This window comes from Solanum dulcamara, chromosome 2, assembly GCF_947179165.1.
Source record: "Solanum dulcamara chromosome 2, daSolDulc1.2, whole genome shotgun sequence".
Classification (NCBI taxonomy): Eukaryota; Viridiplantae; Streptophyta; class Magnoliopsida; order Solanales; family Solanaceae; genus Solanum; species Solanum dulcamara.
Genome location: NC_077238.1, coordinates 13,501,100 through 13,528,163, shown reverse-complemented (window position 1 = coordinate 13,528,163; position 27,064 = coordinate 13,501,100). Strand labels below are relative to the sequence as shown.

The following is a 27,064-nucleotide window of genomic DNA, read 5'->3' as shown; positions in this document are numbered from 1 at the left end:
ATGGATCAAGCAATTGTAGGTGAGCTAGGCGGTCTTAAAATGTTGATTAGACAAGAAAGTAGATCAACACATTTTGTTCATTGTTTTGCTCATCAACTTCAATTGACTCTTGTTGCAATTTCTAACAAGTGTATTCAAGTTGGTGAACTTGTATTATTAATTTCAAATATTTTGAATATGTTGGGAGCTTCTTTTAAAAGTGTGGATAATTTTCAAGGATCTCAAAAAAAGTATCTCCGAGAGGCATTGGATATGGATAAAGTAGAAATGGGTAGAGGGTTGAATCAAGAACTTGATTTTATTAAAGCAAGTGATACTCATTGGGGATCTTACTACAAGTCATTTGAAAACTTTATTAGTAGCTTTGACTCTATTGTTAATGTACTTGATACTCTTGTTATAAATGAAAGTACTTTAGAAAAAAGAGCAAGCGCATCAAAATTCCTTAGAAGTTGTCAAATGTTTTGGACTATTTTCTTGTTGCATTTGATGACTGATGTTTTAGGAATCACAAATAATCTTAATAAGTCATTACAGAAAAAGGATCAAGATATTGCAAATGCCATGATTCTTGTAAAGGTAGCAAAGAGAAGGTTGCAAGCTTTAAGAGATAATGCGTGAGATCCTCTCTTTAAAAAATATTGGATGGAATTCACTTAAAGAAAAGGTAGAAACCTTTTGTATCAAGCATGGCATTTCATTACCCAATTTTAATGATCCATATGCTGATTCTGGGAGATCAAGACGTAAAGTAGTAAATTGTACTATTTTGCATCATTATCGTGTGGATGTATTTTATAAAATCATTGATTGACAGCTACAAGAACTTAATGACCGTTTCAATGAGGTGACAAGTGATTTGCTTAATGGAGTATCTTGCTTGAATCCAATTGATTCATTTTCTAATTTTGACATAAACAAGATAATGAGAATGACTGAATTATATCTTGATGACTTTGATGGATCCAACATAAGAACTCTTGAGAATCAACTTGTTAATTACGTTATTGATGTTCGTGATATTGATGAAAGGTTCTCCAATTTGGGTGGACTTGGGGAACTTTCAAGAAAGTTGGTTGAAACAAAGAAGCATTTAAATTATTTTCCGGTATTTCTTTTAGTAAAGTTTGCTTTGCTTCTACCTATTGCCACTGCTACAGTTGAAATAACCTTTTCGGCTGTGAAGATTATCAAGAATGACTTGCGAAATCAAATGAATGATGAATTCTTAGATCGTTGCATAATGTCTTATATAGAAAAAAGTATTTAAAGATGTTTCTAATGAGTGTATCATGAAAACATTTCAAGAGATGAAGTTTCGTCAAATGCAATTGTAGTAACCACTTTACATATTTTGATGTGTATGAAACTATCAGTTAATATATTTGTCCTACTTCATCTTCTTTAGTTTATCCATTGATATTTTGTAAGTTTCTGCTTTGAGATTTTTTATTTTGTAATTATTATTATTATTATTATTATTATTATTATCATCATCATTATTATTATTATTATTATTATTATCATCGTCATTATTATTATTATTATTATTATTATCATTATCATCATCATCATCATCATCATCATCATCATCATTATTATTATTATTATTATTATTATTATTATTATTATTATTATTATTATTATTATTATTATTATTATCATTATCATTATTATCATCATCATTATTATCATCATCATTATTATCATCATCATTATTATTATTATCATCATCATTATTATCATTATCATCATTATTATTATCATTATTAAATTATTATTATTATTATTATCATTATCATCAATATTCTTATCATTATTTTTTTTATTTTTATTATTATTATTATTATTATCATTATTATTATCATTATCATTATCATTATTATTATCATTATCATTATTATTATCATTATCATTATTATTATTATCATTATTATTACCATTATCATCATTATTATTATTATTATCATTATCATTAGTATTATCATTATTATCATTATCATTATTATTTCTAAAAATATTATCATTTTTAGTTCTCATAAAATTGCATATACATTTTTCATCATGTATTAAACTTATTATTATATTATATAATAAGTCTAAATAAAATTACCAAGATCTTTCAAAATATTTGCCAAATTATGTCAATTTTAGCCAAAATTCACACCCAAAATTCCATCCCTAAATTGATTAAATTTGTGACCCATCAAAATAACCTAGAACCCAACCCATTTAATCCTCTTAAACTTCGTCATTCATTGTATTTAACCTCATAACTATTTTCTAAACACTAATCCTTTTTTATTTTCTCTGCTCGCCTCTGACTCTCTTCTTTCTGTAATGACCCTGAGGTCATTTTTGGTATTTTTCACAAAATGACTATTTTATGCCTCTCAATAGTTGATCCGAGTCATTTTTGGTTAGTATTTGGTGTTGGTTTTGGAAATTTATTGAAATTTTTTGAGTTTTGGTAGTTTTTGAGTTTTAAAAGCTTAAAGTGTTCAAAGTGATTTTGGGTACCAACTGGAGCTACGAATTTCATATTGAAATTTCACCAATTCCATCAACTCAAGAATGTGGAATTTGGTCTAGGAGGGTTGTCGTTTCTGAAATTGGAATTATATTGAAGATTTGAGATCCTAAGTTAGCAGAATTTTAGGCCAAAGTTTGACTTTTGTCATCTTTTGGAGTTTCAATGTCCGGAATGGAATTTCGATGACTCTGTTGGATTTGTGGGATGATTCTAGGTCTAGGCGCTGTCTTGGTTGAATTTTTGTAGGTCTCGAGCTCGTTTTGGTATTTTTGATTCTTAAAGTTAGTTTAGAGTCAACTTTTTGGGTTTCGGGTCTAGGAGAACTTGAATTTGAATTTTGATAGTTCAATTGAGTCTGAAATGTTGACTTTAGTAGGGTGGGATATTTGGTTTTCTTGTTTGGGGTTCTGAAAGAATTTTGAGGGTCATGTCAGAGTGTTACAATTTGAGCTTGATTGCTTTCAATTGATGCCCTCTAGTCTTTATTCGTGTTCGCAGAGCACCCAAGCCATATTCGCGATGTTAACCCTTAGTGACCTCTGTATTCACGAGGCTTAAACTGCATTCGTAAAGGGTCTAGTCGATTGACCTCCACGATTGCGATGTTCTTGTCCATGATCTCTATGAGGTTAGTGTTGACCTTCGCATTCGCGGGGTAGGGTCTGTGATCATGGAAAGTTAGGTGACCTGAAACAGTAAAACATTTCCCAAGTCGAGAATAGGCCATTTCTCACCATTTTTGTGATTGGGGAGCTAGTGGGTGATGATTTCAATGAGGATTGTGGTGGGAAATCGAGTGGGTAAGCTATTTTATCCTATATTATTCATAACCCATTGATTAATTATGGATTTTAACATGATATTAGTGATTTTAAAGTGAAGAAATTGGGGTTTTTCAAGAAATTTTGAGATTTTGATTTAATGGTGATTACTAACTATTTGGGCTCCATTTTCAAAATGGTTTTCGCTAATAGATTCCTTATGTTGTAAAGAATGATTTCCATCAAAAACTTTTAGATTTACCCTTTGTTTTCAGAATCGGGTTTTTGAGTCAATTTTGGCCTTGTTTTCAAAAATTATGATTTAGCTGACGTTAGACTCTTCTTCTTATGGGGAATTCATATTAACTATATTTTATTAATTAAGAGCATCGGAGTAAGGGAAAGGCTCAAATTTCAGAGTAGTTTGTTATGACCCGCTACTTGATCTTGAAGAAGGTAGAAGAATCTAGAGTCTTGGAGAGGTTAGTGGAAGACTCTAGATCCTTATAGAAACTTGTAGAGAAGTCTTGAAAGACTTAGAATTCTCTAGAGTGTGTAGAGAATTCTAGAGAGGGACTTCTTTGTAAATATGGAGGGACTTGTATAGCAATTTTTATTTACACTTGAGCCCCTTAGGAGTAGTATAAATAGAGGGGGCATTCATTTGTAGAAAACCATCAAGAAATCAAGCATTCTTCCAAAGCAATATAAAAGCCCTCTTCATAAAAGCTCTCCTGTCTTTCTTGCAATCTAGCATTCCCTTAGCGATCTAGTCTTAAAGGCTTACTTGAGCTTACAAGATCGTGAAAGATTCGTGAGTAAGTTGTCAAGTGCCGCACGGAGGTCTTAGTTGAAGTCTAAGTCCGTGACAAGTTGTAGTTAAATTCAAGGCAAGTGAATTTCTAAACCTTCGTTAAAGATTATAGGATCTTGTATTCTTATTTTGTTTGTTGGGGAGTAATGGAAAGCGGTTTGGGGACTATCTTACTATGTGATTGAACTTGATAACAAAGAAATGAGGTAATTAATAGCAATTTGATGAGTTATGATGATATATTCGATATGATTAAGCCTTTGACTAATTGTGGATATATGAATAAATTGTAGTGACATGAGATATGACTTGTTGTTGATATCATTCCATTATTTTGATTTATATGAACATTGCCTATTTTCATTGATTCTGATATATTAAGATGGAATTAATTTGAGGATTATCCCAAAGGGAAAGGGTTCCAGTGATGCCGAAGGGAAACGGTTCTAGTGGATACATGGTCCCTTTATGACCCTCATGGGTTACGACTTGTTAGTCGGCGGATGTGTATCATTAAGACAAATATGTATCAGTATACGTGACATTGCGTTATACTACATTACATCATATATCTTTTGCCATTTATGGATTGTGTTTACCCCTCATATTCCTATGAGTTATACTATTGATTGGTGTGATTTGTTTGAGACTTGAGATGTATTGTTGATGATACATATATACTTGTATTGTTAGAACTGTTAGACTATCTAATTTCTAGTGACAAAGGCATTGAGACTTGTACTTATTTTTATTTATGCTATTATAGAGGCTTGTACATATGACAACAGTTCTTTGGAGGTTTTGTAGTTGACTAAGATTTCCATTTTTGTATATTATCTATCTATTCTAAACTATTTCATTACTATTTTCTGAAATTTTTGGGCTTAGGGTGACTTGTCCAGTGGAAATGGATAAGTGACATCACACCCGAATTATGGTCTTGATAAAATGGTATAAGAATTCCAAATTCATAGGTTTTACGTGTACAAGTTAAGCCTAAGTAGAGTCTCGAGGATCGGTATGAAAACATCTGTACTTATCTTCGGAAGGCTTTGAAGACTGTTAGAAAAGATCTTCACTTCTTAATTCTCTATCTTGCGTCCTTGGTCCGATCTAATTTCTATAGCTTCACTCTATTCTCTCTCTAATAGTAATGACTCATGCTTGGTCCTGCGTGCATACAATTGAGTTGTCTCTCGCTTATAGGGATGACTCATGTTTGTTACTGCGTGCATACAGTTGAGAGATCATCGCTTGATTTTAGTGTTATATCTGATAATGAGGCAAAAGCAATATACTTATGAAAATGATGTGTGATTCGACTTGGAAAGCTCTGTGATTCGAAAGGAATGAGTAAGGTTGTGGTTCTGTAATATGTTCTGAGGATATGGTATTGGAAGGTGAACAATGGTTGAGAGGCTTCGTGAATATCTCATCTTGTCTAGTTAGAATTTAGCAACGAAAAATAGTACTTATGTTGTTTATTCGATATCTGAAGTAGTTTAACAATGAAGAATGGTGTAATTAAGGGAATGACTATGTTAAGAGCATTATGACTTTGAAGACTATAGTTTGTGAAGTTCGTCATAAAAGAATGAGTTGCATAGTGGATGATGATAATGTTACGTCAATCAAGACTAGAATTTCTACGGTGATTTTGTAAAGTGAGTATATATTAGGAAGGGTTATGATACATCTACTATTGCGGTACCTGTGTTTACTTGGGTGATGTTATGGGTTGTGTTTCTTCTACAATCGACCTGGCATTCGAAAAAGTGCATGTCATTTTTAGCTGGAGACCAAAATGCTTCGGTAGTGTATGGTAGTTACGTAATGGGTAAAAAGGTGTAGACCATCTGGGTACTATCTTTCGATGGGTATGATGTGTTCTAGTGGTGGATCTGCCGGGCTCTCACAGTATGGTACTAGTGATATATGTGAGTGGAGACATCGGTTGACAAGTGCAAATAATAAGTACTTAAGGAGTTATTAGCTGTTTCACCTACTCGACCAATGAAGCCCAATGTTGCATTCACATTTGAAAAATCAACTGGTTGTTACTATGGACTCTTAACTTAGGCATGACTTAGAAGGAAAATTATAGTGGTGGATTTCTAGTGAGGTATTAATATGTTTAGATGGTGACGTTTAATTTGAGGGCTTAATTGAGGATTGGTAAATTCTTTATGAGACAAAGAGAGTGGATGGACACTGAAATGATAAGCTTATGGGTAAAGAATATTCCAACAAATATACCTGTGTGAAGACAAGTAAGTGTACCAATGAGAGAGTATATACGGAAATGGGTTAATTCACGAGATTAGATTGTAAAACAAGTTTAAAGTATCACGTCAATGATAAAGTTAACTTCATTAATGGCAAGGACTGCTGAGCATGGTAATAATTATTTGGGACGGATTGTGATAAGGATAGAACTATGTGGTAATGGCTTTTGGTTAAAGGAATCCAATATGATAATGACAACTTGTGGGTATCTGAAGTTGCGGTTGCTACTACTTGATGAGTAGTGTAGTTATGTGGAATTTTTTATGATGTGTTGGAAACCACTCGAGTAGAATTGAAAAGAGTTCAACTTATAATGAGAGGATTAGTGGAATATAGTTTGGAATTCGAGATGAAGAGAGAGCAAGAATACTTATTCTCAAGGATTTAACTTCAGGGCTATTGGAAAGTTGGTTTGGAAACACGTGACTTCATCAGTCTTGCTCTAGATTATAATAATAGTGTCCGGTGTTCATAAGTTAGGTTGAGTATGCTTCGAGAGTGGAGTGTATGGATATTCAGATCTAGTGTTTTGGTAAGTTCTATAGTGGTTGCGAGTTTGATAGCTGACACGATTTGGGTTCCTAATGAGGAGATGGTACATTCGGTGTATAAGTGTTTGATGATAAGCTAAAACATGTGATTGCATAAAATCTTCAAGGTATGAGCTAATGTTGATTGATAAAGGGATGATTTACATTATTTGAATCATAAGTTTAAGTTTTACATCATAATTCTACATTCGTGGTAGTTGGTTTTGTCAAGGTATGGATTGGCAAGGTAAGAAATGATTGATTGTGTCAATTGTTGAGCATTTGGAAGGACTGGTGCATGGTCTGGATTGTAGAGTTCATTACTTTTGAGTGTGAAAGAGATCAATGAAATGTAACATGTTGTGGATTCTTAACTAAGAAATATTCATGATAAATGAGTTAAAGAAGGAAACAAGTGTCATGACCTGAGAAATCAGGTCATGATGACACCTACTATGACCCCCCAATAGGCAAGCCAACCCATATACCAGAACTGCGAGTAATAGGATGTTAGGGTAGAAGAGTAGTAATTCAATCTAAAACAGTAAAGTGATAATAAGAGTATACATGAATGGGCAGAAGCAACTGAATATATACAAACAAAAAGATCCCTTTCAGAACCTGGAAGTCACATGTACAAAGATGCTAATAAAAAGAGTACAAGTCCTAAAAGTGAACCACAAAAATAGAGTTGTCTCAAAAAGCAAAAGACAGGCAAAATATATGTGCAGAAAGAGATGGGTAAATACAGAACGTAGTATGCTCACCCTCGCCTCTGATCACGACCGCAGCTGGCTCGAATAAACGCCGATAGCTAGTACTCGGCCCTGCATCATGAAAATAGATGCAGAGTGTAGTATACGCAAAAGTAAACTGAAAAGCGAGTAAAAGATCACAACAAAAGACAATACAAGAAGTAAATATAGGTATGTACATGGGCGTACTAGCAAACAAAGAGAAAGAATCTAGCTAACTCCACCGGGCTCCCATAAGCCCAAAGGGTACACTTGTCCACAAATAAAATAGTAGCCACCTGCGCGAACTCCCATAAGCTCGACAGATGCAAGAATAGTTGAAAGAAAATGAACAGAACCAAAGTGTTTCAATACTATCACTATTTCCCAGACTTGAACTGAACCATTTCCAAACTCTAACACCTCAATCCACAAATGAGAGTAGATGAAGACTTAAACAGAAGATTCATCAGGAATTTACCCACGTGCAAGCTGGACCACGGACTGCAACCAGGTAACTATAGATAATGAATTGACATGAGTAGGCTAGACCACAGACTTTAACCAGGTATCTGTAGCCAAAGGTCGAGCATGGGTAAGCTAAAACGCAAACTTTAATCGGGTATCTGTAGCTAGGAAGCCTGAAAACAGGTAAACTGGACCATAAACTTTGACCGAGTATTTGTGGCTTAGGATCCAAACACAGGCAAGCTGGACCACAGACTTTGACCGGGTATTTGTAGCTAAGGAATTAGACCAAATTAGAATCAGTGACCAACCGTGCGTCACAGGGAGTACCCCAAATCGAGTGTCATAAATACACCACTCCAACCCAAACTAAATATAACCCGAATGGCCGAAAAAAATTCCAAAATAAAAAACCAAGTGATATAGGACCAATAGGAAAATAAGGAATTATAGATGTAAGGTCACAAGCTGAGTTACTGCCTAGATAAGGCTCAGACTATCAGACTACAATCTTCTATATCGGTCTATAAAGAGCTAACTGTTCGAAATGACATCAGAGAAGTTCTAAGGCCCAACGACACCAAACTAACGCAAGTCTAGGGCAGTCACCTGTCTAAGCCTAGAATAAGGCCCAACATGCTTCCAAACATATAACCACAGGCACAGTATTCATCATAGGATAGGAACAACCAACAACCGTAGGAGTCATGCTTAAATGATCCAATAATTCTTTAAAAATATCACCTACGATATGATATCTAGGGATTTATCATGCTCAACACCCAAACCCCTCCAAACTGATATAATTCAATATACAATTGCCTAAATATGCTCAGTCTAATGAGGAAAAAACTATAGCGTACCTGTAAGCCGACCACACACTCTTTAACTCATGAAACCAGAGTTTTTCCCTTATGAGTGGCCTCCAAATGCTGCCATGCTATCAATATTAGATTCACAACATTAATACGGTCGTTATGACACTAAAATTATCAAATTCAGAGATAGTCCAATATTGGGGCCTAAAGATGACAATGTGGACCCGTGTCTAAAATTCTAGAATTTCCCCTAAGAATAGGTTCTAAACATCACCCCAAGCTCAAACATTATTTTGAAAAATAGTACGGGGTTGAGAAACTACGTAAAATGAGCATGCAACGAAAATTCTAAAAATTCAAAACTAAAAGATGAAAATAACAGCTTCTTTACACAATTATTTCTTACAAACGACACCCCTACAACCCAAATCAAACATCCCACGATGTTTGTTACGAAAAAACCACAATCTAGCTTCAAATATCACTAAAAATGAAGTTAAATTGGACAAATTACACTTCTCCAAAGTTCAAAAATATATCACTCTGAAAATAACTAGAACAGTAGCTAGTTACAAATTCTTACCTTAGACGAAGCTTCCCCTTGTGCTTCTGAGCTCACCACTAGATTCCCCACAATTGTTTTTTGAATTTAGACCTTTTAAAGTTGAAGAAGTGAGCTGAAAATCGTCCTTGGTCTTTATTAAAAGACTAGGACATTGGCCTTCGCGAACGCAGCTATAGTGCTACACAAATGCGGAGATCAAAAAATTCGACATTTAAAAACCCGGCCAGAGGCCCACGATTGCGGAGGCCAAAGATTTACACCTCCGCGAATGCAGCCATGGGTCTGCGACTACGAAGAAAAAATTCATGGACCTCTGTGAACGAGACCAAGGGCCCGCGATTGTGGAGAGCAATTCTTGCTACACCAGATATCAGCTAAAAAGCTGATATTTCTTAACTTCCAATATTCCAACGGAGTGATCGAAATTCATTTAGAATTTCATGCGCGTAAATAAAATATGATACCCCACAAATTCAATGTTTTAGACTCAATAACGTAGTCAAAATTCCCATATAAGGTCATTACGACTAAAAGTGGGTCCCATACCCAAGGGACATTTTGAGCCAACGGGCATTGAGATTAGACCGGAAGCCTTGGAAATTGAACAAAGGGTCATTCTAGACCAAACTCGATATTCTAAAACTAACCGTGCTATTAGAGTTTTCATCCAATCACGTTTTCCAAGAATATTGACCAAAGTCAACTGTGAGCCAAATTTCAAAAGCAAAAGCGCCAAATGGTCCTAACTCGTATCAATTGCCCTGGTACTAGTGACAACCATGATCTTAAACTAATTTGTCCACTCTGGAGCTAATGCAACCATCAAAATTCCATTCTGAGGTCGTTTTCCTAAAGTTATGAATGAAATCAACTTTTTAAGTTATAAAAGCTCCAAAATAGGGAAACAGACCTAAAACCCAAATGAATAATCGAGAGACCAAACTATTAGTGCCAGCAAGTCATAAATGACTTGGGGTCACTATAAAAATATTCTAAATAATGGAATCAATACTTAAATTCAAAAATGACTTGGGAGGTCATTATAATAAGAATCTAGTGCATCAAGGAGTTCAAGCATTTAGGATTGGGTCATGAGTATGAGTTAAGAATTTGAATGCCCTAGCAACATTGAGAAGTGTATACAAAATATTCAATGTATGGGATAAGGTATGTGATTGCATAAAATCTTCAAGGTATGGGCTAATATTAATTGATTAGGGGATGGTTTACATGGTTTGAATCAAAAATTCAAGTTTTACATCATAAGTCTACATTTTTGGTAGTTGCTTTTGTCAAGGTATGGATTGGCAAGGTAAGAAATAATTGATTATGTTGATTGTTGAGCATTTGGAAGGATTGGTGCATGGTCTAGATTGTAGAGTTCATTACTTTTGAGTGTGAAAGAGATCAATGACATCTTCATTTGAGGAGTTTGGTTTAAAGTAAAATGTAACATGTTGTGGATTTTTAACTAAGAAATATTGATAATAAATGAGTTAAGAAAAAGAACAAGATTCTGGTGCATCAAGGAGTTCAAGAATTTAGGATTGTGTCATGAGTATGAGTTAAGAATTTAAATGTCCTAGCAATATTGAGCATTATATACAAATTAGGAAAATGTTAAGAAATAAGACATCACATTGGATCCCTAGTTCAATGTTGAGAACTGTATGGATTTTTTCCTTTAAGTTTAGATATGATAATGCAAGGTGGGATGGTTCTAGACAGATGTATGATGGGTCATCAATGATTGTTCTGAAGGTTTGGTTTGATTTTGCTTTGGATGACAAACAGTGAGGTATCGAAGATTTTGTGTTTTATGTGGGGTTGGATTACTTAAATTTTGGTATGTGACTTATGGGTGAGCTGCAGGAAGGTCTTATAGTTCTTCATGGTCATTAAAGATTTCAAGTTGTTTTAATACTACTCTGATGATGGGGCTACATAGATTGTTGCTATGCGATACATATTCACTCAATGGTAAATAGAGATTGTGTGCTCATAGTATGTGAACTGTTGAGGTGACTAATAATTTTTCTAAGTTTTGGCATGAAGTATATGATGATTTGAATAGTAATTAAAGTTGAGTAAGTGAAAGATTATGTGGAGTTGATAGTGGGTGTGACTCAATAGTTTTTTCTCGATGGGAAAGTACTATGATATTTAGAATTTGGATTATCAATATTGGGTGGGATTCGTAATTGTCATGAGATGCTTAAATGGAAGAAGAGAGGTCCGTAATTTGAAATTTTGGAAACAACAATGTGTTGCTAAGATGACCTTGATACTAGTGACAGTTATAGAGTAAAGTAACTAGTCGATGTGACTATGACGTTAAGGTAGTATTGAGAGTGTTGGCTTCAGTAGAGTACTGTAAAAAGTATAAGAAAGTTAATAATTGAGCATGCCATGATTGTTATGAGACCAGGCTGGTCGATTGTGAAGTCAGACGGATGGAAATATGTGTTATGGACACTATGAAAGGAATATCTTGTGTTATTCGACTTTGATACTGTACATTCTTGTGTTACCACGTACTTTTTTTCAGACATAGTTTTGGAGTATGATTCCCTATCTATGCCTATACGTGTTTTCACTTTCATGGATGAATTGCTAGTTATGGATCGGATGTACTGATCCATTCCCTCTTGGTAGGGTAGGGTTTGGTTAGTTTAGATATGGAGGATTTGGTGTTGCCTTGGGGATGTTAAAGGTTTTCAGAAATTCTACAAGTATCGCTTTGCTTATGAGAACTTATAGAAGAGCTACTATATATTTGCAGTGGCTGGAAGTATTATTGTACACCTCATTATTGAGTTCATGTTTTGGCTATGTATAATTGAATATGCGGGGCTGTTGGGCCTAGTGCTACTGCTCTGAGAGATTGTTTACAATCACAATCACTGATTTGGCAGCTTTGATTGTGTTGTTTGAGGCTCTGTGTGCTTGGGGGTATTTCTCACTAGATGGTTGCTTGACCATTTCATTCTTTGGGTGATATAAATTTGATTTTTCTCATGAGAGTACCCGATATTTATGAATCAGATTTGTATAATGTAAGCTTATAGGAAGATTTAAGTATGAGAATAGGATTTCGATAGAGTCTGTGATGGTTAATGTGTTATGAGCAGGTGGTGGCTGATTTAGGCTCACCTCGAATATTTAGTGAGTATTGGTTTAGAATTGTCTCATGGTTATGTGATGAAAGATTTCTCCTAATGGTTATGCTATGGTTTAGAGGATTTCGATTCATATTTGTTCCATGAGTTAGTTTGTGACTTGAAACTTACTTCTGATTGGTAGATCCACCAAAGTTTGATTTGAAGGTTCAGTTTGATAGTGGATTTTGATGATATGGTCTAAGGATGAGTTCACTTAGGGGAGATAAATACCAAATTTGGAGGTTATGTCTCGAACTCTTGGTAGCATCGAATATTCTTCTTTCTTTTACTTTATATTTGAGGACGGACATGGGTTTTAGTGATGTAATGAGTTTATTTTTGGTATGTTTCACAAAGTAATCATTTTACCCATCCCAATAGTTATCCTGGGTTATTTTTGATTAGTATTTGGTGTTGGTTTTGAAAATTCATTGAAAAGTTTTGAGTTTTTGGCGGCTTTGAGTTTTAAAGACTTAGAGTGTTTAAAAGTGGATTTAGGTACCAACTGGAGATACGAGTCTTAGAATAGAATTTTGTTTATTCTATTATCTTTGGAATGTGCAATTCCTACTAGGAGAGTCATCGTTTCTGTAATTGGAATTATATCGAATATTTGATGTCCTAAGTTGGAAATTCAAAGAATTTTAGGCCAATGATTGACTTTGGTCAACTTTTGGAGTTTAGATGTTCGAAATAGAATTTTGATGACTCTATTGGATTCAGGAGATGATTTAAGTCTAGGTATGGTCTTGGTAGAATTTTTGGAGGTCCCGAACTCATTTTGGTATTTTGAGGCTCAAAGTTAGTTTAGTTGTAACTTTTTGGGTTCCAGGTCAAGAAGACCTTAAATTTGAATTCTGATGGTTTCATTAAGTCCAAAACATCAAATTTAGTAGGGTGACATATTTGGTTTTTCTGCTCGGGGTTTCGAACGAATCCCGAGGGTCCTTTCGAAGTGTTGCAATTTGAGCTTTGTTTGCTGTCAACTGATGCCCTCTGGTCCTTATTGGCATTCGCGGAGCACCCCAACCACGTTTGAGATGTTAACCCCATAGTGACCTCCGCATTCGCAAGACTTAGACCATGTTCGTAGGAGTGTCCAGTCAATTGTCCTCCGCGATTGCGATAATCTTGGCCACAATTGCAATGAGGTTAGTCAGTGTTGACCTTCGCATTCATAGGGTAGGGTCCGCGATCACGGAAAGTTAATTGAATTGAAATAGTAAAACATTTCCCAAGTCAGGAATAGGTCATTTCTCAAAAATTTCATCATTGTGGAGCTCGTGGGTGATGATTTCGACCAGGATTGTTGTGGCAAATTGATTGGGTAAATTATTTTATCCTATATTCTTCATAACCCATTGATTATTTATGGATTTTAACATGAAGTTAGTGATTTTAAAGTGAAGAAATTGGGTTTTTTCAAGAAACTTTGAGATTTTGATATAATGGTGATTACAAACTAATTTAAGCTTCTTTTTCGAAATAATTTTTACTAATAGACTTCTTATGTTGTAAAGAATGTTTTCCACCAAAACTTCCTTATTACCCTTCGTTTTTGGAATTGGTTTTTTGGGTCAATTTTTACCCAATTTTCAAAAATTATGATTTAGATATTGTGAGACTCGTATTCTTATGGGGAATTTGTATTTTGCTAGATTTTATTGGTTTGGAGCATCGACGTAAGGGCAAGGCTCAAATTTCATAGTAGTTGGATATGAATTCGAGGCAAGTAAACTTCTAAACCTTCGTGTAAGCTTATAGGATCTTGTATTCTTGTTTTGTATGTGGGGAGTAATGGAAAGTAGTTTGAGACTATTTGACTATGTTATTGAACTTTATAATGAAACAATGGGGTAATAAATGGCAATTTGATGAGTTATGATGATGTGTTTGATATGATTAAGCCTTTGACTAATTGTGGATATGTGAATAGATTGTTGTGACATGAGTTATGACTTATTTTTGATATCATTCTATTATTATCATTTACATGAACATTTTTTATTTGCATTGGTTTCTATATATTGAGATAGAATTGATTTTAGGATTATGTCGAAGGAAAATTATTCCGGCGATGCCGAAGGTAAATGGTTTTGGTGATTGATATTTATGCTGAAGAAAAATGGTTCTGGTAGATACATAGTCCATATGTAGACGCCACAGGTTCCGGCCTGCTAGTCAACATGTGTGTATCATTAGGACTGATAAGAATCACTATATGTGACTTTACATCGCACTACATTGCATCATACATCTTTTTCCATTGGTGGATGTAAGACCCTGATATCTAGAAAGTTAGGAAACAAGTATCTAAACCTAAAAATTTGGAAAGCTGCAAATTTTGGGCACCAAGTGATGACCACTGAGACCATCATGGGCCATGGTAAGCACCACGGACCGTGGTGATGTTCCTGAAGCTTAGCTTTGCAGGGTGAGGTCCCGGACAGGTCACCACAGACCGTGGTGAGTACCACGAGTCGTGAAGCCTTCTGTGGTGACCCCTCCCCTGAAGCCTCCAAACGTGATCACAAGGCTAGGACCACATCTAGACACCACGGGTCGTGGAATATTTCACGGACAGTGTTGAGCTCCGCAGTGGTCACCCCTGTAGTTCAAGTTGTAGGACCTTCACCACGTCCATTCTTCATGGACCGTGGGAAACTTCATGGACCGTGAAAGGTCCCGTGAAGAAAGTTCTAAAACTTTCCCTGCAACTCTCAAAAAAATTTGAGTTTAAGTCCATCATCACGGATACCACCACGGACTGTGATGGGTCTTCCATGGTGAGCCCCAACTGTAGTTTAATGAGGGATATTTTAGACATTTTCTATTCTTTGATTAATGTATGTAGATGTTTTTGGGACTAGATTCACTACAAAAATATCCTAAATTTAATATACTCTTTTCCCTCATTAACTCCCAATCAGCTAGAAGACTTCTCTCTCAAGGTTCCTCCAAAGATCATCTTCTTCATCAAGCTTTTGGGCTAGGGTTTCTTCAGGAACAAGTCTTTTTTTCCAGTTCTAAGGTCAAATTCAATTAAGGTATATAGGTATTGAACCATGGGTCTCTTTCACCCATAGAGTCCCAAGAATTGCTTCCAAAATCTAATGAATTTTAATTAGGTTTGTAACCCTAATCTTATGAATTTCATTGGGCGGCTATTTAAATTATGCTTTTAATTATTATTTTTGATCTTTATAACGATGTTTTCATATGAATTACATGATTTCTAAGTCCAATTATGATTTTCCATGCATGAAGCCTATTTTCTATGATAAATTATGAAGTGCGATTAGCAATTCAATGATTATAAGGTATTATCATAATCTTTAAGTCAATTGATCATGCATTCATCTTTTACCCTAATTTTCGAGGAAAAATTATGATTATGTATTTCAACTATGATCATGAATTATAAGTATATTTCAAATCATGATTTTCATGCAAATTATGGAAAAGATTACTTAGGGCCCAATGTATTGCCTTAAGGTAGGCTATGAATTATGTATGAACTACACCTATATAGGTACATTATGTAATGTGGAAGGACACTACCCACATTGCACTTATGTTATGAAAATGAGCTACTCTATGATTTCAAGCCTATGATCATAACTATGTTTATTATGATTTCTATGCTATATTCCGTGGGATTTGACTTAACACCGAGTGAATTTAAGGAGGGGGCCCTACCAAAAGACTAAGTAGCAGCCTCATGTCTCTTAAACTGCGTGCCACCATAGGTTGCCTTCATGTATTAGCTAGTGGATCCACATGTAGCATACGTATCACCCGTCTAGCGGGGTAGAGTCTACCTTGGCAAGTAGATTCCCCTTTTTCTTGTGTAAGGGCAACATTGAGATTCCATGTTATAACTCGCATGGTCTTAATGTCGATGATGGTTCCTATCCCATATATGTTTATGTACTTTCATGATAGCAATTATGCTTTTCAAATGCTTGATCATTATGATTCTCTCATATCCTTACCTTTCTTCTCTTATCATGTATTTTAATTGATCATTGTATCTCATTATTCACGTTGCATATCATGCCCTCATACTTAGTACATTCAAACGTATAACGCAGACTTTTGCCTACATTGTCTCAAAATATAGGGGTTAAGGTTGAGGATCATATCCATCTGCGTTGCTAGTTGAGTTCCTATGGTGAAGTCTTGGTGAGTCCTCATCTATCAAGGAAACGAAAAGTATGAATTGTTTTTTATAATTCCAAAGACACTTGCTTCTTTACTTGAGGGTGAGTTAAGGACATGTCTTATCCCCCGCCCATGTTCATGACTAAAGGCATTGTTGGACAAGTATGTATAGTCTTCTGATGTCGGATCACATTTTCCTTATGTTTATGTTAGACTCTTTTCTATGATGTTTCCATATTTTCTATACCTTATGTATGCTTACGATATGAATAAGAGGCTTGGTTGGAAGCGCACTACACCTATGAATTAGAGGTTATAAGGCATTTTAGGAATTCCCACTTCTTTCATGATCTGTCTTGCTATAGAGTTTCCCTTAAGACTTCCTTTGCCTAACATCTTTCTTTGTTATTTTTAGAAATCATGCCTCCAAGAAGACCACTATTGCCAAGGGAAAAAAATGCTAATGATGCCCAAATCCTTCCAGCTCCTCAAGGCAATGACCCTTTGCCCGAGCAAGTGACACATGCAGAGTTCTGGATGACTTTTACCATGCTAGCCCAAGTTGGGGCCAACTAAGGGGTTGCGTCTTCTTCTAATATTGCCACTAAGGCTTAAAGGGTAAGAGATTTTGCAAGAATGAACCCTTCAAAGTTTCATGGTTCAAAAGTTCATGAGGATCATCAAGAATTCATTGACGATCTTTATAAGATAGTGAGTATTATGGGGGTGTCGTCCGAAGAGAAAGCGGAGTTAATGGATTATCAACTTAAGAGTGTTGCATAAGTGTAGTATACCCAATGGAAGAAAGAGAGGGTGGATGAAAGACCTATTAAATGGGAAGCCTTCAAACTAGCTTTCCTTGATCGCTTTTTCCCTCTTGAACTAACGGAAGCCAATCTATTAGAGTTCATCAATCTTCGACAAAGCAACATGGGAATGAGGGACTATTCCCTTAAATTCACTAAGCTCTGAAAGTATGCTCCTTCGTTGGTTGCCGATCCACGTGCTTGAATCAGTCAATTCATATTGGGGGTATCCGACTTGGTTACTACAGAATATCAAACCACCATACTTATTAAGGAAATAGACATATCTCATCTCATGACTTTTGCTGAACAAATTAAGGGAGAGAAACTTAAGGAGATTAGAATGAGATATTCCAAGAGAGCTCGGTATAAAGGCGAGTTCTAAAATGCTAAGCCAGTGGTAGTAATATCTATTTTCAACAAGGCTAAAGTTTGGAAAAGAAGTTTGTAAAAAATAGGGTGTCATACCCTAAGGCTCAAGGAGGAGGTGTGAATGCTAATAGCTCTTCATTTCCCAAGTGTGCAAAATGTGGGAAAAGTCATAGGGGGAGATGTTTGATGGGAACAGATTCTTGCTTTCGATGCGGTAAAATGGGTGGTCATAGGATATTCGAGTGCCCTCATACAACCAAGAAGGGTAAAGAAGGTTGTCCTAAAGGCCAAGTTGTTCAAGGTGGCCAAGCTCCATAAGGCGCTCAAGCTTAACCTAAGGGTGGTCAACGCAACAACCGATTTTATGCCCTTCATGGTAGGTAGGAGGTGGAAGAGACTCCTGATGTTGTTATTGGTATGTTACGGGTCTTTTACTATGATATTTATGCCTTGCTTGATCCGGGTGCAAATTTGTCTTTTGTTACTCCGTACGTGGATATGAAGTTTGATTTTAGCCCTGAAATATTGATGGAGCCTTTTTCCATTTACACACTCGTAGGTGACTCGGTTATGGCTAAAATGGTCTATAGGAAGTGTCCTATATCAGTTTTGCATAAAATCATCCCCTGTGATCAATGAAAATGGGTTTACTATGGTCAGTGCAGTGAGGGAGAGCAGATTTAGATCCAACAAGCAAGGCATACGACTTTTGTCCATTGACGGTCATCTTACCTGTCTCCTGAAGGAAAGGTTGGTCATAAATTTGGAGAGTAAGTTTTTACCTCTATTGCTGAAAAGTCAGGACCCAAGGCTGTATGGTCGCGCCTTACAAGCTTAACATGACCAACTTTGACATTATTCTTGATATGGATTGGATACATACCTCTTATATGTCTATATGTTGTAGAACCCGAGTGGTTAAGTTTTAGTTTCCTAAAGTGCCTATTCTTAAATGGAAGGGAAATGATTCAGTGGTTAAGGTTTGATTCATTTCATGTCTTAAGGCCCAGAAGATGATTTTTATCATGCCCTAGGAGGGTAGCCTAGACGTGGAAGACACTCGAAAACCATTGCTGGACTTCAAGCAAACCACTTGGTCCAATCACACTTTCATTCAGTCACATTCTATCAGCAGAAGACTCAACTCACTAGAATACTATTCATAAATAAGTCCAAAGGCCAACCACATATCCAATCAACAACTAGTAAGAATAAAACTAGTTAAAACGAAATAATTAACATCATCCACACTCTAGTCTATGAAGCCTCTATCAAAAATCTAAGAGGTGACAATGACAGGTTTATGGCTACCACAAATGAAATAAAGGAAAACTAACTCAAAACAAAAAAGATATTTATGGTATCCTCCAGAAACATGGAGGACTCACTAACTAGCTGGAAGCGAATAGATCCTCAACGGTGCACCTGTTGATGATCTCTAGTACCTGTCTCTGTATCATGAAATTATGCAGGCCAAATAGCGTCAGTATATGGAGTGTGCGAGTATGTAAAATGGCAGAATGCAACATGCATCAGGGTAGGATCATATCAACTCAAGATCTCAACTCAGAAGAAGGAACAACTAAATAAAGATGTCTTAAGTTTAAACAGGAATATGATTTAGACAAGATCATTCATATACTACCCAATCCAATCCAACTTAGAGTACTATCAAGACTTATATGGCAGTTTCTCTTATTCAATAACTATCACTTATGAGCCAGTGATAGTACAATAAATCGATGTCATTGCCACGTTCGTTTCTACCTTGACAAGGTAAAAACGAACCAACGATCATGGATCCATAACTAATAATGTCCTATCATATTAAAATAGTAATTTGGATAACAACCGACTTTAATGGTTCAATCTCCTCCTATGTTTTGTGACATAGTTATTGGATCTGAGTTATTACTTACTCTTACCCAATTCGCAGCTCGATACGCCTCTCAAGACTTAATGCTCATAAAATTCTATTCAATCAGTTCAATTTAGTCATTTCGATAAGTCTCATTTGGACTCGTATCAATCCATCAATCCTATCACAATCTGTAACGACCCGAATCCGGGTGTGATGACACTCATCTCAACCCACCGAGATAAGTCAGCCTAATAACCAAGTAAATGCAGAAGTAATTAAGATAAAGAGAGGTTTAACTTATTCAAAAATAAATAAATAATCTCAAAATCTCTCAAGACTGGTTGTCACGTATACAAGCCACTAATACATTATCGAAGTACGAAAGAAAATACAGTCACAATGTTTTCATCTCTAGAATAGGACTGAAACATAATAAAAGAGTAAGAGGTGTCCGCTAGATGGATGTAACAACCACCTCAACACTCGAAATGATAGCCTCAGATGTAGTAGAAAATAGCAGGAGATCAAGCAGATCCGGGCTCACAACCTACACAAGTGTAGAAGCAAGGGGTGAGTACCAAACAACACGGTACTCAGCAAGTGGACAACTAAAAACAAAGCAAAGCTCGATAGATACAAGTACTTCTATCCTCCCAACCGAACCTCCTTAACTACAACCTGCATAAAACCAGTCCAACTCTACACTTGTACGATAATAACAGTAATATAGTCCACGAATACTCATCAATAGTCTCATCAATGGATCATATCAAGTCAAGTTCAGCATATATAGAGCAAAAAAGGGGTAAACACAAATTCACAAATATCAGAAAGGTGCAATGCAATGCAATGAAATGATGCATGTTTGTCCTATCGGTACACATCCGCTGAATCACAGTCCGGAACCCATGGGGGATATTTCTGTCCATGTAACCTTCCACGGAGCATGTGACCCATCCCCTTAATATGTATATCCTGCTACAGAGCGTGTGGCCCGACCCCTTTATTTCATAATACCTGTCACGGAGCGTGTGACCCGACCCCTTTTGTTTCATAATACCTGCCACGGAGCGTGTAGCCCGACCCCTTTTGTTTCATATCATTTTCAGTCTCAACACGATATGTCAGAACCAATGCAATCAATTCATATTCATATAATTCACGATAATAACATGACAATAACAATAATTTTTCCTATCTCACATCAACATAGTCATTTCACACATCCAAAATCACAACATATCAATTCTACCAATACATGTCATTAGATAACCATTTTATACCCTTCATCTCCATTTTTAAGGTCAATCATACAGTTAATAACCCTATCCAATTCTCATTACTCTCTAGTATATATGACACGGAAATACAAGCATCTATAAGCTTAAACTGAGGTTTAGAAATTCACTTGCCTTAATTAATCAAGCAATTACTTCGATACTTGAGCCTTCCCTTTTCGTTGGGCCTCCAAATAATTATAATCTAATCAAATAAATAACCACAATAAGATTTCGAAACTAACAACACCCATATTATTATATATCTAGCCTAGACCCAAAACCTACCAAAATCTATAATCAAGTTCCTAATGTTGATGTCAAATAACATGTCAACTCTCATATTTCCAAATTTTAAGCCTAGGGTTAGGTTCTAAGTTCCCCAATATCATAAATTTAATGAAATTCATAAAATATAATATATCTAATATTTAATTATCTACCTCAATATATCAAAACTCGGGAACTAATTCATTCTATGTCATTGAAGTCAAATCTGAAATTTTCTTTCCGATTATATTCAGTCATGATAAAATAAATTCACATGTCAAATTTCAACTAAAACGGATCGTTATTCGACCCCCAAATTAAGATTTTATGTGAAGAACCCTAGGATTATATTTTCTTATTTTAGTATTATTTCTTCACCAATATACCCTAAAAATATGTTCATAATCGCATAAAAATTTAATGAAAAGGATGAGAATAATTACCTTGACGCTTTGGATTAAAAATCCCTATTTTTCTCTTCTCCTTTATTTTTCTTTTCCCCTTTCTTTGCTTTCTTCCTCCGTATTTTTTTTCTTGTTTCTGCGGGTTTTTTTCTTGTTTGCCACCACACATCTGATGGCTTAATGCCATCAGATTATATATATATATAATTTTTTTATTATTATTATTTATTCCCTTCTTTTTCTTTTCTATATTAATCATGTACTAAAAATGACAAACCCTACTAACCTAATTTATTAAATATAAGAAAAGTGGTATAGGGTATTAAATAAATTAACACTTTAGCCCATTAATTAAATTAATTCTCTAAAATTATCCCTCAACTAATTAACCAAAGTTACCGAAAGGTTCAAAATTTTCAACTTAAATTTACGAAAAGGGTCTTCTATGAAAGAAGGAGGACTCATTCTCAAAATTACCTAACGGGTCATTACACAATCATACCTCTCGACCAATCATATTATCCAATAAATCACAATCATATTTTTCAAGAGTAATTTAGATATGTATTTATGACAATATTTAATCATATCCAATCATTTGTTCATTCATTTAGCCAATCTTTTAGGGCTAAATCATGACTCACCATGACTCCAAATCAACAATTAAGGATACTCACAATATTTAAGTTTATAACAAAATTATGTATAACAACTCATACCAATCAACTCTTAGATCCAACCATAGTATAAGAATATTGTAATATAGAAATCAATTCAGGTTTATGGGGATGAAGACATGAAACATTTATCAATTTATCAACTTATCAACATCAACATAACAAAATCAAGTTAGTAAATGTAAAAACTCATTAGGACATAAATCTATCAAGAAAACTCAATTCCTATGAACATTCAACTCAAAGAAGATGTAGGGCACATAGGTGAATTCAATACATGTTATGAGTAGCCTTACATACCTTAGAGTAGATCTTGAAGAAATCTCTATATTAGGTCCTAAATAGAGAGTTTGAATCCTTGAGTTTGAGAGTAATTTTATTGGAGATGATTTGAGAGAGAAAAGGATGAAGTTTAGGGGGTTTTGAGGAGGCTAAAGACTGAAAAAATGCCCTAAAAATGCGTCCAAAATCATATATATATATATATAATAGGGAATGGTCCAAGTTGCCCTTACTAAATTCTGGAAAAACTGGTCAAGCCCGCGCTAGGTCCGTGTTGCGGACTTGGCATTCACCTCTCTGATCAACTGAGCATAATATTTTACTTCAAACTACAAAAAATACAATCTTGATGGTGTTAAAAAGAAGACTGCTGAAGCAGTCCAGTTGTATCAAGGAGAAGTTTGCAACAGACGGTGACAAAAGAATTGCACAATGCAATGCTTTATGGGTAAATAAACTATTGAGCAACAATATGAGAACATGGAAATTGTCGCAACTTCAAATCCTGTAGACATACAAGATGAAAATTATGGGGTCAGTCCCCATTTCAAAGTCACAAAAGGAAGTCAAAAATGGCTGCCATTGTTTAGAAATTCGCACACCCTTTTCTTTAGTCAAATATTGCTGCTTAGCAATTTGCAATTGCAAATTTCAATATTACTTTTCTGTGTTTTTTGTCAACAGAGGTGAGCATGGTTGGTGGGAAGAGTTCCAATAAAACACCAATTCACACAGAGAAAATATTTAGAGAGCTGTGAGTTTTCATAGATTATATATAATAAAATAGTCTGTGACAAAAAAAGAGTGTGAGTGATATTTTTTAGTAAGGTGGGAGATCAAAAAAGTGTTATTCCTTTTGAGTGTGTGGTAGTCATTTTTGAGTATTGTATTCGTGACTACACGGTATAAAATTTTATACTATATTAATATCAGTTGTTACTCTTGGCATGTGATTTTTTTCTTATTTGCGTTTCCACATAAAAGTCTTGGTTTTATTATTTTATTTATTTTATTTCTACTATTTTGACCATATATATTTGTGTGTTAGTCCATATTTTCTCAATAAACTGGTATCAGAGCAAAGTGTTTTCTAGAGTATGCACAGTGTTGTAGCATAGTCTTAACACTAGTAAAATCATTACTTTGAATAGTGTTAATTATGTCATTTGAAAGGAGAAAATGAAAGACTTATTTTATATCAAGAATTTTTATCAACCAGTCTTTATCAATGTAAAGCCTGATAATAAAATAGATCTATTGCATAGATAGGTATGTGGATTTATTAGGCAATAGGTTGACGATAATGTATTGAACCGTAATTTTGGTGAGACACATGCTCGTACCTTATAGGAGAATCTTGAAATCTTGTATGCTCGGAAGACTAGGAATAACAAAATATTCTTAACAAAACAATTATTAAGTTTAAAATATCATAATGGTTCTCCGATGACAGATCACCTGAATAATTTTTAGGGAATCATGAACCAATTATCTGCTATGGGCATTAAATTTGATGAATTAATTCAAGGCTTACTTCTACTTGGTTCCCTACCAGACTCATGGGAAAAATTTAGAACTTCGTTGTCAAATTCTACTCTAGATAATGTGATCTCTATGAATTCCGCCAAGAGTAGTGTCTTGAACGAAGAAATAAGAAACAAATCTCAAGGTTCTTCTTCTTCATTGGATATACTAGTAATTGGCTCCAATGGGAGAAATAAAAATTATGGTTCTCAAAATAGAGAACATAGCAGGAGCAAATTCAGAGGCAGACTTTTGAGTACTATCATTGTGGCATGAAAGGGCATACAAAGAAGTTCTGCCGAAAATTAAAGAGGGAGAATAAAGACAAAGAAGAAAATAAAGAAGATGAAAATAAAAATTATCTAGCCACTGTCTCCGCCGAAGATTTTGTTACAGTACTTGATGCAGATCTGATAAATATTGCTTGTGATGAGTCAAGCTAGGTTGTGGACACTGGTGCCTCATCTCATGTGACATCAAGAAAGTAATTTTACTCTTTCTATACTCCTGGTGACTTTTGAACCTTGAGTATTGTTAATGAGACTGTATCTAGAGTGGTTGGTGTTGGTACAATCTGTTTGGAAACTAGTATTAGAACTAAACTAGTTTTGAACAATGTAAAACATTCACCTCATGTTCGTCTACACCTAATTTCCGTTGGTGTTCTAGATGATGAAGGATATATTAGCACCAATGATGGTGGAAACTGAAAATTCATTAAGGGTTCCTTGGTTGTGGCTCGTGGTGACAAACGTCATGGTTTATACTTGACTACGGCTTTTACTATGCCGTTAAGGTGAATATAATTGAGAGCGATAACTCCTCAACTTTATGGAGCAAGAGGCTTAGCCATATCGGTAAGAAAAGACTTAATGTTCTAGCCAAGAAGAAATTATTGTTAGATTTCCAAAGTGCTAAATTACAAAAGTGTGAGCACTGCTTGGCTAGAAAACAAAATAGAGTTTCCTTTAAGTCTAATCCTCCTTCAAGAAAAATAGAATTGATTGAGTTGGTGCACTCGTATTTATGTGGTCCAATGAAGGCAAAGACTTTAGGTGGTGCGCTCTACTTTGTCACTCTCATTGATGACTGCTTAAGAAAGCTTTGGGTCTATGTCATGAAGATCAAAGACTAAGTGTTAGGTGTCTGTAAGCAGTTTCAAGCTTCAGTTGAAAGAAAAACTTGAAGGAAACTAAATGTATTCATACTAATAATGGTGGTGAATATTGTGGACCATTTGATGAATACTGCACGCATCAAGGTATTAGACACCAGAAGACTCCTCCTAAGACTCCTCAGCTTAATAGGTTAGATGAGAGGATGAACAGGACCTTGATGGAAAGAGTTAGATGTTTGCTTTCTGAAGCAAAATTGTCGAACTCCTTTGGGATGAAGCCTTATTGACCAATGCACATGTTATTAATTTATCTCCTATTGTTGCTTTGCAAAGTGATGTTCCAAATAGAATTTGGTCTGGAAAGGATGTTTTCTATGACCAATTGAAAGTATTAGGTTGAAAATCCTTTGTACATGTGCCGAAAAATAAGAGGTCAAAGTTAGATGCCAAGACAAGGCAGTGCATCTTTGTTGGTTATGGCATTGATGAATTTAGTTATAGGATATATGATCCAATTGAGAAAAAGCTTGTGAGAAGCCGCGATATCGTCTTTATGGAAAATCAAACCATTAAAAATATTAACAAAGTGGAAAAGCTAGAATCTTCAGGTTCTGATGACGTAGTCCTTCTTGATCAAGTTCCTCATACAAGTGTGCATGACGTTAGTAGGCTTGATAACCATGGTGATGCTCAGAATCAAATCCCAGATCAACATGTTGATATTGATAATAATAATGATATTGTTATTGATAATTCTCCTACTCATGAAGTTGTGGACGAATCAAATATTCCTCTTACGAGGTCTATAAGACAACGTATTCCCTCATCTTGTTATTCACCTAATGAGTATATGTTACACACTAACGAGGTGAACCTGAGTGCTATGATGAGGCCCTAAAAGATGATCATAAGGATAAATGGATTGAATTCATGCAAGATAAAATGAAATTTTTGCATGAGAATCACACTTATGAGTTGGTAAAATTGCCTAAGGGCATGAGAGCTTTGAAAAACAAGTGGGTGTTCAAAGTTAAAGTTGAAGAACACAACTTGAAGCCCAGGTACAAAGCTAGATTGGTTGTTAAAGGATTTGGTCAAAGGAAGGGCATTGACTTTGACTAAATATTTTCTCTTATCGTAAAAATGTCCTCCGTTCGTAAAATTCTTGATTTGGCTGCTAGTCTTAATTTAGAGATTGAGCAGATGGATGTGAAGACGTCTTTTCTTCATGGTGACCTAGAAGAGGAGATTTATATAGAACAACCAGAAAGCTTCAAAGTAAATGGTAGAGAATATTTTGTGTGAAAACTCAAAAGGAGTCTCTACAGGCTAAAACAAGCTCCTAGACAATGGTACAAGAAATTTGAATCTATTATGGGGGAGCAAGGCTACAAGAAGACTTTCTTAGATCATTGTGTATTTGTACAAAAATTTTCTGACAATGATTTTATCATCCTCTTGTTATATGTGGATAATATGTTGATTGTGGACAAGAATACTTCCAATATTGATGAGCTAAAAAAGAGTTGTGTAAGTCTTTTGCTATGAAAGACTTGGGTCATGCCAAGCAAATTTTGGGCACGAGAATTACTCGTCTCAGGGATGAAAGGAAGATTTATCTGTCACAAGAAAAGTACATT

The 27,064-nt window shown here is 35.2% G+C and overlaps 1 protein-coding gene across 1 annotated transcript; it reads left to right on the top strand.

Annotated features, from left to right (window-relative positions):
- On the top strand, positions 1-26,322 carry LOC129870209 (uncharacterized). The gene is made up of 4 exons (XM_055944879.1): positions 1-409; positions 506-579; positions 818-1,108; positions 25,855-26,322. Exons 1-4 carry the CDS (start codon positions 1-3, stop codon positions 26,320-26,322), a joined length of 1,242 nt encoding a protein of 413 aa, XP_055800854.1.
- The last annotated feature ends 742 nt before the right edge of the window (positions 26,323-27,064 follow it).

Excerpts from the sequence above, each read along its gene's own strand:
- LOC129870209 (XM_055944879.1), top strand. The coding sequence starts at position 1 with ATGGATCAAGCAATTGTAGGTGAGCTAGGCGGTCTTAAAATGTTGATT. Across the intron at positions 580-817 it reads ATGCCATGATTCTTGTAAAG|CTACAAGAACTTAATGACCG; the intron begins GTAGCAAAGAGA and ends ATTGATTGACAG. Across the intron at positions 1,109-25,854 it reads AGCATTTAAATTATTTTCCG|AGGTCAAAGTTAGATGCCAA; the intron begins GTATTTCTTTTA and ends CCGAAAAATAAG.